At 39.5% G+C, this 17147-nt stretch overlaps 1 protein-coding gene across 1 annotated transcript; it reads right to left on the bottom strand.

Moving 5' to 3' along the window:
- Nucleotides 1-1107: 1107 nt before the first annotated feature.
- Nucleotides 1108-14845, bottom strand: LOC308098233 (OX-2 membrane glycoprotein-like). The gene is made up of 5 exons (XM_080446509.1): nucleotides 14757-14845; nucleotides 4799-5137; nucleotides 1445-1738; nucleotides 1304-1342; nucleotides 1108-1209 (listed from the first exon to the last, which is right to left on the bottom strand). The coding sequence occupies exons 1-5, from the start codon at nucleotides 14821-14823 to the stop codon at nucleotides 1142-1144; spliced, it is 807 nt and encodes a 268-aa protein (XP_080302635.1). The 5' UTR covers nucleotides 14824-14845; the 3' UTR covers nucleotides 1108-1141.
- Between the last annotated feature and the right edge of the window lie 2302 nt (nucleotides 14846-17147).

Below are 17147 nucleotides of genomic sequence, written 5' to 3'. Positions count from 1 at the left end.
TAGTAATCTAATAATAAAGTAATACATAAGTAAACCAATAATCTAATAATAACTAATACATATACGTAAACCATCAGCCTACATTAAAACTATACACACTATAGGATGCCAGGTCAACTCTCCAACAATGATCTGGCATCTGTCTACATAACATGCTATCTAAGTTATATTTTAGCCTTTGCATAATCCTGCAAGGTCGTCAAGGCTAGGGCAAGTGCTACGGGCTGGTGGAGTCTGAAGAGGTGAGTCTTCAGATTACGGCAGAAGATCGGTGAGATAGTGAGTCTGCAGTTCTAATTGCAATAGGGAGTTCATTCCATAGTTTGAGAGCCAGAAGGGAGAAGAGTCTGGGACGTGTGGAGATGTTTTAGCCAAGGTTCTGACAGCTTCCCTGTGGTAGCTGATCTGAGAGAAAGGGGAGGGGTTGTAGGGTTGGATCAGGCTTTGAAGATACGGGGGTGCCATACCTTTGGTTGCTTTGTAGGCCAACGTCAGTGTTTTGTTCTCTGTGCGGGCAGTAACTGGGAGCCAATGGAGGGAGCGGAGAAGAGGGGTGACATGTGAAAAATGTGGCTGGTTGAAGACCAAGCGTGCTGCAGCTGCTGCATTCTGGATCATATATATATAAATCACTAGTCACTAGATTATAAAACATACATTAACCACTTCAGCCCTATTTTATACATAAGCTATTTGAAAATAGACGATCTACAAGCTCACAACGCGTCGCATCGCGACACGTTGTGAGCTTGTAGATCTGCTATGAAGGTGTGGCACTTTGAAAGCGGTGCCCACCACCGCTTATATGCCCAGCTTTGTGTGTTTGTTTCTGTCTGTCTGTATGTAGCGTGAACACCTGCAACTGATTAGCAATAAGGCAGTAGGGAATCAGTAATAAGGGGGCATAAGGCAGTAAGGAGTAGTAATAAGGGAGCAATAAACTCATCAAAGGCACCGCTTATTTCATTCTGGGTGAGTTAGATTTGTGTTCCTTCTTTTGTTATTGTTCCTCCTTTTGTTATTGTCCATCTTTCTCCATGTCCTCCTTTTTACACTTACGCTTCCAATTGCACGACCCGACTATTGCTGCACAGCAGCTATAATTCAAGGTTGTTGCCTGATGTTTCTTTGTTGTTGAAGTCTAAAGACTAATCCAACTGTGATGATTACACCAACACACAATGACAGCAGCAGCAAACAGCCAATAACCTTTGAGGAAAAGATGAGAAACAGTCATGTATCATTATGTCCTACAATGAAAACATTTAGAACTAAGCAGGCACACTGATGAACAAGAACTTACTGCAACCACTCTGATCTGCTTCACATTTCACAAACACATCTGGGAAAAGGAAGTATCATAGAGAAATTAGTAACATCAGCCAATTATCCATCCAACTTTCCATACACCTGCATCTATGAATAAAATAGTGGAATTCCTCACATGGTTTGTCATCATAAATTACCCTGGACGCCTCCTTGACAACCCCGGAATAGAAATGCACCAAACAGCGGACCTGTGTAGCGTTGCTACGGAACCTTTCCAGAGAGACAGTGCTGGTCACTGAGAAGGTACCGTTAGAATTGGCTGTATGGACGGTGGTGTAGTTTGAAGATCCTACATGTGTGGGGACCTCCAGAGTTAATGTCGGAGCAGGACGTGAAACAGCTGAGCAGGACACAACCATCAGCTCTGTGCTGTTGGGTTTTGTGACGTGTAATATGGGCTCAGGTTGCTCTGAAAAATCAAACAATAATTAAATAAATTATGATTTTTTGTTTTCTTGTCTTATATACTTATGATGATATTCCATACTGTAGGTCTACATTCAGTCACCAACCTTAACACATACAAAATAATTATAATAAGAATTCCCAACCATACCATAGATAGTCTGACGTTAAAATATTTTATTCTGTTCCCCATCTTTGTAACTATGACAGAGAGCATTTAATAATTTACACACACACACACACACACACACACACACACACACACACACACACACACTTCATTCCAAACCGTTTTGGAATGAAGAGTTAAATGGTTTGTGGAAGGCAATGCGTAAAGCAGAACATATTTACTTGAAATATAAAGGAGATAAGATTCAGAGAGAACATTATAGAGTTAATTTCAAGTTAAGTCAAAATATGTTTGATAAAAGGGTACGTTATTTTAAAAGGCAGTATAATAAAGGATATATTTTACATTTGGAAGAAACACACGCAGCCAATCCACAACGTTTCTGGGATCAGATAAATAAACTTGGTCCAAAAAGGCAGAAGAAAATACCATTAGAGGTGTATGGTGATGAAGGTCAATTAGTAACTGACATTCCAATGGTTTTAAATGAATGGGAAAGGTGCTTTAGGGATTTGTTTTCAGGGAACCAAGAGGGAGACTATTTTGATGCAGCATTTGCTGATAACATTTGTTTACTTAAATCCCAGCTAGAAAATCAATCACCTCACCCCACTCTTAATCATGGAAATGTTCTAAACAATGTTATTAATACTGAGGAGGTGAAAATAGCTATTGCTGCTCTGAAGGTGGGCAAAGCCTCAGGTTTTGACGAAATAACAAATGAAATACTCAAAAGTACCTGGTTCACAGAGGCACTCTATGTTTTATTTGATTTTTGTTTTGAAACTGGGACTATTCCTTCAGTTTGGTATAAATCTATTGTAAGTCCAATACCAAAATCCGCTAAAAATGACCCTAGAATACCCCTAAACTATCGAGGCATTAGTCTTTTGAGCACAGTATATAAAGTGTATACTTCGATTCTTAATTCCAGGCTTATGAACTACCTAGAAGAAAATAACCTTTTAGTAGAAGAACAGAATGGTTTTAGAAAGACTAGAGCCTGTATCGATCATGTATTTTCCATTACAACAGTAGTTAACAATAGAATCATGCAAAACAAGTCATCCTTTGCCTGTTATATCGACTTCCAAAAGGCTTTTGACTTTGTCAACCGAGATCTACTAGCTTATCGTCTTCTGGAAGAGGTATACACGGAAAGTTTTACTGGGCCATACAATCTTTGTATAAAGCCCCCCAGGCATGTGTTAGAGTAAATGATTACTGTTCAGGGTGGTTCCCAACGCCATCTGGTGTCAAGCAAGGGGATTGTCTCTCCCCTACACTTTTTGCTATATTCATCAACAATCTGGCCAAGGAAGTCAAACAACTAGGATTGGGTTTACAGTATGATGGCAGTACCAAACTAGATATTTTGATGTATGCTGATGACATAATTATGGTAGCAGAAAATGAAAATGATTTACAGAAAATGTTGATGTGTACAGATATTTGGTGTAAAAAGTGGAAACTGACAATTAATCATAGTAAGACCCAGATCATGCATTTTAGACAAGCTAGAGTAAAGAGGAGTGATTTCCAGTTTTATTTAGGGGAACAAAAACTACAGTATGTTGAGAATTACAAATACTTAGGTCTTAACTTGGATGAACATTTACATTTTGAATATGGTACATCAGTCTTGGCCGGATCTGCAAGCAGAGCTTTGGGTGGTATTATAGCAAAAACTAAACAGCTGGGTGATCTGGGATATGCTGCCTACTCCAAATTATTTCACACTTGTGTCTGCCCTGTCATGGACTATATGGCTGGGATATGGGGGTTAAACACAAATATGAAAGGACAAATGGTCCAGAATAGGGCTATACGGTATTTCCTTGGAGTACATAAATTTGCACCTGTATTGGCAATAACAGGAGACATGGGATGGGAGGCATGTGAAATCAGATGGAATGGCAGCATGGTAGCTTTATGGAATAGACTAATCAAAATGCCAGAGAATAGAGTTGCCAAGAAAATCTTTAATTGGGATGTCTCGATAAAAGGTGCATGGGCAAGTACAGTAGAGGATATACTTCTGAGGGCTGGGTTGCTTAACCATTTTCAAAATAACAGCATTGCAAACATCTCTGTGGTGAAGGAGAAACTTTATGGTTTGTATCAGAGCAAATGGTCACAGGATATATTGTATAAACCAAAACTTAGAACATTTGTTATGTTAAAAAGCTGTTATGTTAAAGAAAACTATGTTAGTGCTCCATTGTCCAAAAGACAAAGATCTCTTTGTGCCCAACTCCGTTCTGGGATCCTGCCCCTGCACCTTGAGACTGGTAGGTATAGAGGAGTAGTGGAAGAGGAGAGGGTTTGTGTTTATTGTGATATTGCGGATATTGAGAGTGAGTTCCATTTTGTTTTTTATTGCCCTTTGTATCATGACCTGCGTCAAAAATTATTTAAGAGGTGTAGAAACCCGGATTTAATTTGGTTGGATGACGCACAGAGACTTATATGGATTTTTGAGCACAGGATATTTGCACTTGCGGAGTATCTGGAAGGGGCCTGGGACAGACGGGCAAAAAGAACATACCTGTGAAGTGTAATTTATTTTATTTTATTTTTGTTTTGTTTTGGGTGTTTGCCAAACGTTTTCCTTTGTGCAGTGTTCTATGAAGAGAACTTGATATTGTTTATTTATGTTTTGGTGTCTAATAATCCCGTAAGGGATGGGTCTTTTTGACAAGACACGAAAATAAAAATTCATTCATTCATTCATTCATTCATTCATTCATTCATTCATTCACACACACACACACACACACACACACACACACACACACACACACACACACACACACACACACACACACACACACACACTCTCACACTCTCACACGTACTCACACGCGCACACGCACGCACACGCACACACACACACACACACACACACACACACACACACACACACACACTTACCATAAACTGTGAGGCAGGTTTTCCTATAGATGGCTCCTTCAGGATAGGCATTAAACAAACATCTGTAACAGCTCTCATCTGCTTTGGTTGCATTTCTGATCACTATGGTACTATTCTGCAGTCCTGTGTCTTCAAACTGCACTTTCTCCTGAAAAGGAGGATTGATCTTAGTGCCAAAGCGTTTGTTGTAAGTAGCAACATCCTCTGTTCCTACTGGTAACATTTTCTGCCATGTAACTTGAAGGACGTTCTTAGATTGTGTGAGTTGGCAGGTGAAACGGACGTCCTCTCCCACCATGGTCCTTACAGTGTCCTGTGTTTGTATCATATCTGATAGACCTGTAGAGGGAGGAGACAACAGCTTTAAGAACGTACCATTGTCTTTATAAACAGGTAGTGACTGACGGCGGATTCACACTATGGTCCCGGGTGCGCACTCCAGACCGCTTGGCAGGTGTCGCGCTAGTGTGAATGTTGCGCATCGTTCCCCGAAACGGATCACCATTCCGTACCCGAAACCACCTCCGGAGGCAGTCTCGGATCCGGATCATGCGTTTTCGGGTACGGTACGCTGCAATGTGAAAGCAAGCGTACCGTTAGACGGAAGTGGCCCGCTATTTGGAATAGGTGACGATATATAAACTCGACAAAAACACGTCGCAGATCAATCCACAGGGGTTCAACCATGGCCGTAACATATCCACACCAAGCAGTAGCACAGCTGAGCAGTATGTCCAGCAAGCCATTAGACCAGAGGGAAAAGTAAATTTGAAGTGCCAAATTGTTTTAGTAAGAAATGTAAATGGCAAATAGCCTACATATTTCACATGAACATTTTGTTCATGCTGCTATGATTTGTTACAATGTTTTGTTCAAATGTTTATTTTCTTTTATTGAAGGACATGATGTTTTGGCTGACTTGGCTGTTTGCAATAAAACAGGGTCATTGACCAGTATTTCTCTATACTAAGTTTTTTATCAAATCTTATTAGTGTGAAATCACAAGAGGTTCTCTCGAAACACTACATATCTTTGCTGTTAGGAAGAAACCCTGTATCGACATATTGCAACTTTTAATGCTTTTTCATCATAAATGAATGCCCTATTGTCATACAGTGTCACACAAAAGTAGCAAAAATAGCCAAGCTACAACCTGAAAATGCGGCGCAATGCGACACATTGAGCTTGTTGATCTGCTATTTTTGATATTACAATATAGAGCAGATAACCACACTGATCTTGCATTGGAAAATATAATTTTTATTTTAAATATGAACAAAGGCAGGAGATGCACGTCCCCACAGTTCTTTTTTACACACAGTGCTGGACCCACAAATCATAAATAATTAAAAATAAAAAGGTGAGTCTGCACACAAACTGCTCTACAGTCTTTTTAAATTATAACCAAAAGCTCTAAAGTTAACGTTTCTCCCATGTAGGGCTAATAAATTAATACATAAAATAAGGAGACTCTTTTTAAATAACCAAAAGTGAACTTTCTCTTATTATTATTATTACTTTGGAGACTATGGCAAGCACGATCCTATTGCACACCTTCCTACATGACCAGCTATGGCTTTGCAGTCCAGAGGATGAGATCTGCACGTAATGCGCGGATGCGCAGATTAAACAACAGACAGGCAGCGTTGCGGAATACGTTTGTGTCAACTGTACTTGTACTTTTCTTCATAGAGAAAAAGAAGAGCACAGGGCATATATATATATATATATATATATATATATATAGTATATCTTGTGGATATCTTGTGGAGTTTCAGCTACTATGCATCCCAGAAATATATAGCTTATAAGGCTTTGTAAATTGAAATTTGTAAGTAAATATGGTAACTCATTTAGATGTAGGCCTACGTAGGTTTATGGTTTCCCAAGGACTATAGCCGTTTCACTCATGATGCAATTTCTCTTTCATAACAGATACATACATGTGCCAGATAATCCCCACACCTAGAGAGTAAAAAAAGAAAAGACGTTGGATTGATTGATTGATGTACTTTATTTAGACATGAGACATGAGAAACAGTACATGGAAGTACAATTCACAATACAAGGTTTCAGTCATTCAGTCCGACTTCACTGTATAGGCTACTATAGTTGCCTTTTTGATATATTTTTGTACTTAAGCTGTCGTGAAAGTTTATAATATTTAGAGAAATTTAAAGTTTCAAATGCAAAAGTAGTAGTAGTTGTGAAGGTTAGCAAACTGGACATTTAGACTGAATGTTTCCTGTATCCTCATCTTGCGCTAATGCACACAAATGTTTCACCAGGTTTTATTTGTGTTGTTTCTCATAAGCGTACATCTGTTGTCCGTCAACAACACAGCAGTCTGTGCCTTGACTTCTGTGCGCTCACTGCGCTCAGTGCGTTGACTCTCTCCCCAGCCGCAACCCTATATTTATGCGCGACCAGCACAAACATTGTCGCATAGTTGATGACGTCTGTGTCCACTGGCGAACCACTATGTGCATGCCGCCACCTATAGGATCGGGGGTATATATGCAAGTGTACTCTGGTGCGCAAGGATCTTGGCCAATGTGAATGCCGGCCAGCTGGTAGAGGCCATTCGTACTCGGGAACGGTTCGAATGCAAACGGACCCAGTGTGAAGCCGCCCTGACTGTATAAACAGTACATGGCCCCTGATCTCTATTGACAAAGACCATATGCACAAAAGATTGGGGGTTCAATCTGAAGTAGCATCAAGGGTTGGATTGGAGTAAGTCCCTGTGACATACTAGAATTGTGTCCAAGGGGTGTACTTTACATCATGTGACATACTAGCATCATGTCCAGGGGTGTACTTGTACATCAAGCCTCATGCTACGTAAACAGGCGATAGTCTCCTGAGCTATGGGGTACATGCTACGTAATTGCACACATCTGTCAAAAGAATAAACACAAAATAGTTTTGGAGCTTATTCCAGTAGCTTGAGAACAACCGCTAACACACCTATTCCCACTGCTTTGGAAACCAATCATATATCACCACCCCAATGTGCAGGACCGCCCTAAAGACTTTGGATTGGTTCTTCAATGCAGGTAAATACAAACTCTTTAAATGTTTCTACCAAGTGTTTCTACTACCCACAAAAGATGTTAGATTGTCCTCAGTCTCTAGTTCAGTAAAGTGTTTAGAGACGGGTATGCAGTGTTGGGACTAACGCGTTACAAGTAACGCCGTTACTTTTTTCAGTAACTAGTACTCTAACGCATTCTTTTTTTAATTCAGTAACTCAGTTACCGTTACTACATGGTGGGTTACTCCGTTATTTTTGGGCGGTGTAGGCGCCCCTATAAGTGGGGTTGGGACACCTCATTAGTACACCCTTCGCTGTACTGTGATTGGCTCATAATTAGTACACCCCTAGCATTAGTACACCCCTAGCTGTACTGTGATTGGCTGACTCTATTCAGCACTGTGATTGGCTAGCGAGACACATGATGAAATTAATAACCTATAAATAGGACTATGCACTTAAAAAAAAAAACTTTTTTTTAAAGTGAGCTTCCATCACTGTGATGACCACTGTGATGACCACACCGCCCACTTCACACTGGGTGTGATTTTTTATATTGAATTTATATATACAGCGAGGCGAACAGTGACTGAGAATTGTACTTAAGTACAGTACAAGTAAATGTACTTATTTACTTTACACCAGTCTGTGCGGAGACGCGCTGTGAGCGGCTTTGCAAGCTCTCTCTCTCTCTCGCTCGCTCGCTCTTTCTTTCTCTCTCTCTTAATAGCGTGTGTGTGTTTCTGACTGGGACTAGGAATACCACGATAACGCAATGGTGACTATGAACCACGTACCCAAACCCGTTGGAGGCTGCTTTTCCCAAGCTGAAATCTGCACTTAAACTGCAAGGCTTCATGGCTGTGTTGTTGAACACACAGCTAAACGTCGGGAAAGTTACACGACTCACTCGCCCAGGTGGTGTCAATAATAATCTACTAATCACCGTAATCGTAACAAAATTCAGAATCACAGCACTGCCTGTTTCGTTTAGTTTATTGAAATAATGTCATGCACATTTGTCCAGTGCATAGCCTACTGCAGGCCTTGTTGACTAGATTTAGAAGAGATTTTGAAGCTCTTGCTCCTGAAATGATCGATTATTTTTAAGGGGAAAAGCCATCATTTAACATGCAAGTCAATGGGTGAGAAGCAGAGATTGCCAGGCGCAAATGGTAGTGTAGGTAATTAATGTATTTGTGCAAGATGACTCTGCTACTGTATATAAAATGTGTATATTACTCGTTCATCATGGTTCATGTTCAAATAGCTCAATCCAAAATATAATGCTGTAGGCCTAAGTGTTAAGGCAGTTACACACCGGCGAATATGCGAATATACGCAAAATTCGGACTCGTTCCGAATAATTAAAAGACGCTTTTTTCGCTCCGCGAAACTGGTGTGGAAGCTTCCATTGACTTTATAAGGTTTTTTAAAAAAACGTATTATTCGCATGAAAAAAATCGCCCCGGTGTGTAAGGACCTTTAGGCTGTATTTACACACCTGCTTGTAATTAATGCTTAAACATAATTATGACCGGTATTTTTTATCAGATGTCTGATAAATTTGAATCATTCCGGACATTGGGACCAGCAGATTACAATCCTATAGCGCGACCCCTGGTATAGACCACATTGCTTAGCAGAGTTCAGTGATGCAAATGCATGTCAAGTTGATCAACAGATTGTATTATTCTCCAATGCAATAACAGTACTGAAATGAAGGCTATAAGGGCAATAATGGGAGCCATTTAAAAAAAAAAAGTAACTAAAAAGTTACTTTTCACAGTAACGCATTACCTTTTGGTGTAAGTAACTAGTAAAGTAACTGAGTTACTTTTAAATGAAGTAACTAGTAATGGTAACTAGTTACTGGTTTCCAGTAACTAGCACAACACTGCTGGTATGTAAGTCTAATCTGTGTATTCTGAATCTGAAAAGAGTTTTCGAAATGCATTGAGCATCTGCCAATGACTCAGTGATCTGTCTGACAACAAAGGGCTGTGTGCTCTTTGTTGTCTTCGTTGTGATAGGGAGAGGAAATGTCATTGGCCGCGTTTCCCAAAGAGATTCGTAGAGATGCTGCGTAGAGATCCTGTGCAGGTACTACGACGGGTCTTACGTGTGTCCACACAGGCTGCGCAGTACCTTAGCAGGCACATAGATTTCAGGTCATGCGTAGCCTACGCAGCTTGCGTAAGAGCCTCCTACACAGCTGGGACCCGGCGAAACCTACGCTCTAACCTCATTAGAAGCAGCTGGTTGTGCCCTACGTGCCATCTAAACTGGCTTCAGGAAGCACCATCGTCGTAGGTTCCCAAGTCCACGGCGTTACGTGTCTGCTAAAACTACATTCGGGCAACAGCAGGCACGTATCCTACTCTCCTCCTACTCCTGGGAGAGGCATAGACCTGAGTGCTGTCCGACGCAGCAGTTTGTTACGAGCGCCCTGGGGCGCTCGTAACACCCATCGTAGCGAAATAGATCTATGAAAAGACCGACCACACACACACACACACACACACACACACACACACACACATTTAATTTATATATATATATATATATATATATATATATATATATATATATATATATATAAATAAATTACGGCCGGGCCGGTGCGTAACGACAGCTTGCAGATCAGTTTTTTTGGGTAGGGCGAGCGGCTGCGCTGCTTCGTCCTCTATGCATGAACCCGAAGTTTACAAATTGTACTGTACTCTCACGAATGTTCTCTGATCTGATCATCTGATAAAAATATTAAGCAAGCCAAGTTAACTAAAGGACGTAAGTCCCCAGTTCCCCTCACAAAGTGACAGCTGATAAATGTATATGAAAACACATAAAACTACCAAAAGTAACAGCGTTCAGTATGGGTCGTCCACTAGCCTAGTGGTCTAGGCGCATATCACATAATTTGGGAATCCAGCATGATAGCTGTCGCGGGTTCGACTCCTAATACCGACGATCTTTACTGTATCTCTCTCCCCATTTCCTGTCAGTCTATTGTCCTGTCCAAATAAAGGCAAAAAAGCCCCTAAATATATATTTTTTAAAAAGGACGCAGAATGTCCCAAGTTTAATATGTATAAATATATTTTGAAAATAGCAGATCTACAAGCTCACAATGCCTCTTATAGCTTGTAGATGTAATTTAATGCATAAATATATTATTCAAACGTTGTATTTAGAGTGGACTGCTTCAGGACATCTGACAGTTCGCTCTGTCACCGACAGTATTTTTATGAGATGATCGGAATTTGCTAGAATTTATAAACACCGGATTCATGCATATATAGTGAAGCAGTGAGCTGGGATTGAACCCGAAGCTCCCACTCGCCAGCCCGACACGTTACCAGTCATGCCAATAAGCCTGAGCTCGATAGCCAAGTCTTTTGCACGCCGTTTCTCGATAATTTGAGTGTGGGGGCTACACAGAGAACCAGCGCAGCAGTTCCTCCTAACAGGCTGCGCTGCTTCGTCCTCTATGCATGAACCCGAAGTTTACAAATTGTACTCTCACGGATGATCCGATCATCTGATAAAAATATTAAGCATAAGCCAAGTTAACTAAAGGTATATAAATGATGCTGAGCATGTTTCCTTAATTTCTAAGTTTTATAGTTAAACATTATGATGAAAGTCCCCAGTTCCTCTCACAAAGTGACAGCTGTTGCGCTCGCCATGTTTATGAATGGTTAAAAAATCTTTTGAAAGCAGATCTACAAGCTCACAACGCCTCACAAGCTTGTAGATCTGCTATTTTCAAAAGATTTTAATACATATTAAATTTGGGAAATGGGACATTCTGCATACCTTTACTTTTGGTATTTTAAGTATATTTAATTTACTTGCATAATGGGGACACTTTAGTGTTTTATTTACCTTGCAGATGTCAACTCACCACTGTAATTTAATTCATAAATATATTATTCAAAAGTTGTATTTGGAGTGGACTGCTTCAGGACATCTGACAGTTGGCTCTGGTATTTTTATGATCCATTTCACTGTATATATTCGCAAAGGGAGTTTAAACTGCTGTGTAGCGTAGGACAGCACTACGTAGTTTACGTAGGCTTTACGTAGGCTGCGTCCAGGAGGTCTTTACGTGCATGCTGTCTTCGAATGTAGTTTTAGCACACACGTAACGCTGTGCGCTTGAGAACCTACGACGATTGTGTCTCCAGAAGCCAGTTTAGATGGCACGTAGGGCACACACAGCTGCTACTAACGAAGATAGTGCGTAGGGGGGTTGCTAGTGCGCACCTGCGTGGAGGCTCTTACGCAGCTTCTAGGCTACGCACGAGCTCAAATTCGTTTGGGAAACCCGGCCATTAGCTGCTAATCTCCTCTGGCTTTCTCTGACCTCGTCTGGCAGAGTGACTGGCACTTATGTTTATACTGGTCTGATATCTGCTGCAAAATAATTTCCTGTTCTTCAATTGGTATCATTTGGTTAGTTGGGGGGTGTTGACGCAATCATGGACAACCACTCCAACCCCCTTCTCTCACACACACACACACACACACACACACACACACACACACACACACACACACACACACACACACACACACACACACACACACACACACACACACACACACACACTATCTCTCTCTCTCTCTCTCTCTCTCTCTCTCTCTCTCTCTCTCTCTCTCTCTCTCTCTCTCTCTCTCTCTCTCTCTCTCTCTCTCTCTCTCTCTCTCATTGTCTCTCTCTCTCTGTAAACAGGTTGCACCTGTGTGACTGATTGGGGGTGTTTGCCCAGCTCCCCCTTCCTGTTTCCTACAGTGAGCATTTCCTCCAAAACACAGCAAAGTTCCAACCAATATATCAGTTCTTAAAGTTGAACAAAATAATGTAATACTATGATATAAGTTTTAATTAAACATTTAAATGTTATTATTATACTGTGTTATTGTTTTATTAATTAAATGTAATATTACTGTGCCATAGTAATTTGATTTGATCAGAAATGGCTGTTTTGCTTTGCAGCTTGAGTGGCTCATTTTAGCTTAACACTTTAAGGTCAATTGAGCCACTAACAAGTTAAAGGACAACTTCACCCATTTTCATCCTATCGTCATATAATTTGACCTCTAAAGCTCATAATAAAATGGTACCAAATTATAATGAGCATCAGCATTTTATCTGATGAAGTCCATCAGAACAGCATTTGATGCCATCAGGACATGTATTATACATCAATTATTTATCGATGTATCAACCTTATCATTGACAAGTACAGCTGTGGCAACAATCATTTCCAGCCATTGGCCACTGGCTTTAAAGCGCCAGGATTTAATAGGCTCAAACCTTAAGTGGCTAATTTTACATGATAGCTAATTGACCTGACATCACCTGTTACAAAGGATACGACACCCAGCATGAGACCACCTAATCTGGCACAATGCCAGCGTGACGTCACAGCACTATTGATATACTGACTAAAGACAGGAGAAGAACCAGCTAAGGTCTATAAGCAACTAGAGAAATAGCTAGAACAACAAGAGAATATCCAGATAAGCGACTATTTTGAAGAGGAAGATAACTCTATACTCAACTAGAAAAATAGCCAAGAAGAAGCAAGCAGATAAGAACTCTAAATTCAACTAGAGAAATAGTTTGATTTCAATATAGGAAATCAAGTCATTTTGAGGCAGAAACACTGTTAGTCACCATTTAGAAGCTCCAATCACTTTGTGGCAGCTGGTAAAATGTTTTTTTCTTATGGGTTGTAGGCCTACTGGCACTTAAAAGGTATTTAAAATAGTCAAAAAGACTAGTTAAAATCTGCGGCAGGTAAAACGATACGAGTCAAAACTACAAAATAGTCCTACAAAAGAGATGTATTTCTTTATTTTATGCACAACTATGTTTATTTATCACATTCAACCAACATATTAGACTAACCAAACACATAGAAACAACAGAAACAATACTACAGCCTTGCCGATGATCATGTAAATGTCATGCCTGCTTGTTTGACCCATATAAAAGCAGCTGCAGACAGGCTGGGTGATGTAGCTTGACACAGCCCGTGTGTGCTTTGTGGTAACACTTTTTGGCAGACAATCACTTTTGGCCGCAACATCTGTTTCAATCCCATATCAAATGACACAAACATCCTGGCAAATGACAGATGGCATACAAAGGGTTGTCAGAGTGAAGATCAGACCCCATGTGCTCCATTGTGCCCTCATGCAGGCACAAGTACTATTCTATTTTATTCTGTTCTAATCTAATCCATAAAGTACTATTCTATTCTATTTTATTCTATTCTAATTCATAAAGATGTAATCTAACGAATTCGTCGATAGACATGTTTTTCTTTCAGATGATGTTCTGTAAGAAAGCTGGGGCATTAAAGATGTATTAATCTGTAAGCAAAATAATGTTTGTAGTGTAAAAAATTGTACTTTACACCAGATGGCTCTGTCTGACCAGATGTCTTGAATTAACAATTTAATATTAGAGCTCTCACATTGTAACCATTCATATTTTTATCAAAAGGGGGTAATTCATTAACCCACCCATAGTGCTGTGATAATGCTTTGTCATTTTCACAACTAGTCTGAATACAATACAGAAGTAACTATCTGGGATAATTATACAGTCAAATTTAAAAGCTATCTATACAAATTGAGCTCTATCTAACCTCAAACCTAAAACAATGTACCTATAACCCATTTTGGCGGGAACCCTTATTTGTAACTATACCTTTCAAGACGGGAACCCCTTGGGGGTCTTGTTGCTATGTACAGTGTATACTGTAGCAACAACCATTTTTTGTAATTTTTTAAAAAATATTTGATTTTTTTCAGAAAACTTAGGTCAGGATTTAGAAGGTGTTTTTATAATCGGCCTCAGGTCTAAATGGGATAAGATAATAACACACAATTCATTTAACTTACCTTCTGAGACGAATACCAGTAGAAAAACAGCATGTGTGTGAGTGAGGTGAGCATTTCTATGTAACATTTTACTGATCCGAGATGCGACTGTGACTTGACTGAGGCTGATACTGTAGGTCTGTGCAGTGACACAGACCTTAGAGCAGGGGCTGGCAAATAAGTTTGGCCTCTGGCCAATTTTTAAGCCATTAGATGGTGGACCAGGACCTGCTTCTTTCCACTTGACAGTTATTTGTGGCGAGTGTCACCGTAGTAGTAGAACACAATCAGTGGTGGAAAAAGTACTCAAATGTTTTACTTAAGTAAAAGTATCAATACTGCAATGTAGAAGTACTCTGACTGTTACAAGTAAAAGTCCGGAATTCAAAATTTACTTGAGTAAAAGTACAAAAGTATTGGTATCAAAATGTACTTAAAGTACCAAAGTACTACAATGTTTGAAAATAGCAGATTTACAAGATCACAAGCTTGTGAGCTTGTAGATCGGCTATTTTTAAATAGCCTATGTATAAAATTGGGCTAAAGTGGTTAATGTATGTTTTACAATGTAATAATTTATATCTGCAAAGTAACTAGTAACTAAGGTTTTCAAATAATTGTAGTGGAGTAAAAGTACAATATTTGCCTCTGAGATGTAATGGAGAAGACAGTAAAAGTATATACAATTGGAAATACTCCAGTAAAGTAAAAGTACCTCATAATTAAATGTGCTTATTTACATTACACCACTGAACACAATGGCTGATGGGATAGCTTTAGAATTGTGAGAAAAAAAGAAAAAAAAAGGAAACTGCACCTATTATTAAAATAATAATAAAAAAAGGAAACTGCACGGGGGCCCCCCGTAGTGGGGGCCCCAGGCAGTTGCCTAGTTTGCCTAATGGAAATGCACGCCTCTGGTTGATACAATGCATTGATTGCACCTTGTGTTTAACCTCATGTACCTGCTGGTTTATGCTGTGTACGTACAGTATAGGCTTTGGATATTTTTTATATTTCTTACTCTCCTTGACATGTTTTATTTGCTTTACTGTTTTTGTTTTTTTTTACTTACTCCCCCCCCCCCCTCTTTTCTTTTCTTTTTATGAAAACAACAACAATTATGGAGCTTGCCCAAAAACGAATTTCACCCACCCTTTACACTTGTAAACATGTGATGTGACAATAAAGTTGACTCTGATTCAGTTCTAGGACATAATACTGTCTAGTCATTCGGTCATTATGAATATTAGGGGGGGGGGGGTCTCTATTGATTATTATTTATTTGGTTTAATTGATGAACGGCAGGAGGCAGTGGCTCTGCACTGGCACTGTTTGAGCCAGATCTGTTGCTGTCTCAGAAACAAAGAAACATTGCCACCCTGTGGTAGATCAACAGTTTCTGGGGTTACCGTCAACCTGGGAAGCCATCGACTAAAAAAAAGAAAAGAAAAATCTGTCTTGAGAGATTACTTTAACCCTGACATCCCAATTTTGGCCATGCCATTATAGGCCAAAAAAGAAAACAAGATAGCTGATCTACAAGCTCACATCATGTTGTGATGTGTTGTGAGCTTGTGTTTTGTTGTGGTTGAGTGGCTATAAATGCCTAAATACTGTTTTAAAATGTGTACCACAGTGGAATAGACACAATTGCACATTAGTAGTCCATTAGTTGCCTATGCATTTAGGGCTAATAGGCCTATGTGCTTCTCGTAATATTATTGACCACTTATTTTGCATGTCCATGGCAAAAAAATAAATATTGATGAAATCACAAGCTGGCATGGTGCTGACCCCAGGTTTACAGATGTAAAAAATCTAATAAAAATAAAGCAGGTGAAATTCTTTGTTGCACAAGCCCCAAAATAGCAGTGGCATGAGGCAGTTAGACGTAATGCCAGATAATGTACATAAGGTGCATGGTTTAAGTGGGAGAAAATATTATGAGGAATATAAGTAGAATATAAAAACAAGTCATAGTATTTTGTCAAATTAGTCATATATAAATAGAAGTAGAATAGAAATAAAATAGACAGCCTGGCAACAGGCGGTGCTCAGCGCTTGTTCAACAGTCATAGTATGCAGTGAAATATTAAATAAAAGTACCATGAATCAGTGGTGGAAGTTTGTTTTTTATCTTATGTAAAAGTAGCAATTCTACAATATAAAAATACTCTGTTACAGGTAAAAGGCCTGTATTAAAAATGTTACTTAGTAAAAGTACAAAAGTATTGGCATCAACACAAAGTACCAAAGTATAATTACCAAGAAATCTTTGAAAATATGTCCCAAAAAAATTAATAGCCGATCTACAAGCTCACAGTGTAGGGGTGCTTGCTATATTTAGGCTAAATCACTTTTGTAAGTAGCCTTCTCTGTGAGGCTATAATGGCTTAACTCTGAAGTAAG

The sequence above is a fragment of the Gymnoscopelus braueri genome (genome assembly GCF_963280865.1).
Source record: "Gymnoscopelus braueri genome assembly, chromosome: 13".
NCBI lineage: Eukaryota > Metazoa > Chordata > Actinopteri > Myctophiformes > Myctophidae > Gymnoscopelus > Gymnoscopelus braueri.
Note: the sequence above shows the minus strand (reverse complement) of the source record. Positions and strands in the feature narration are given on the sequence as shown.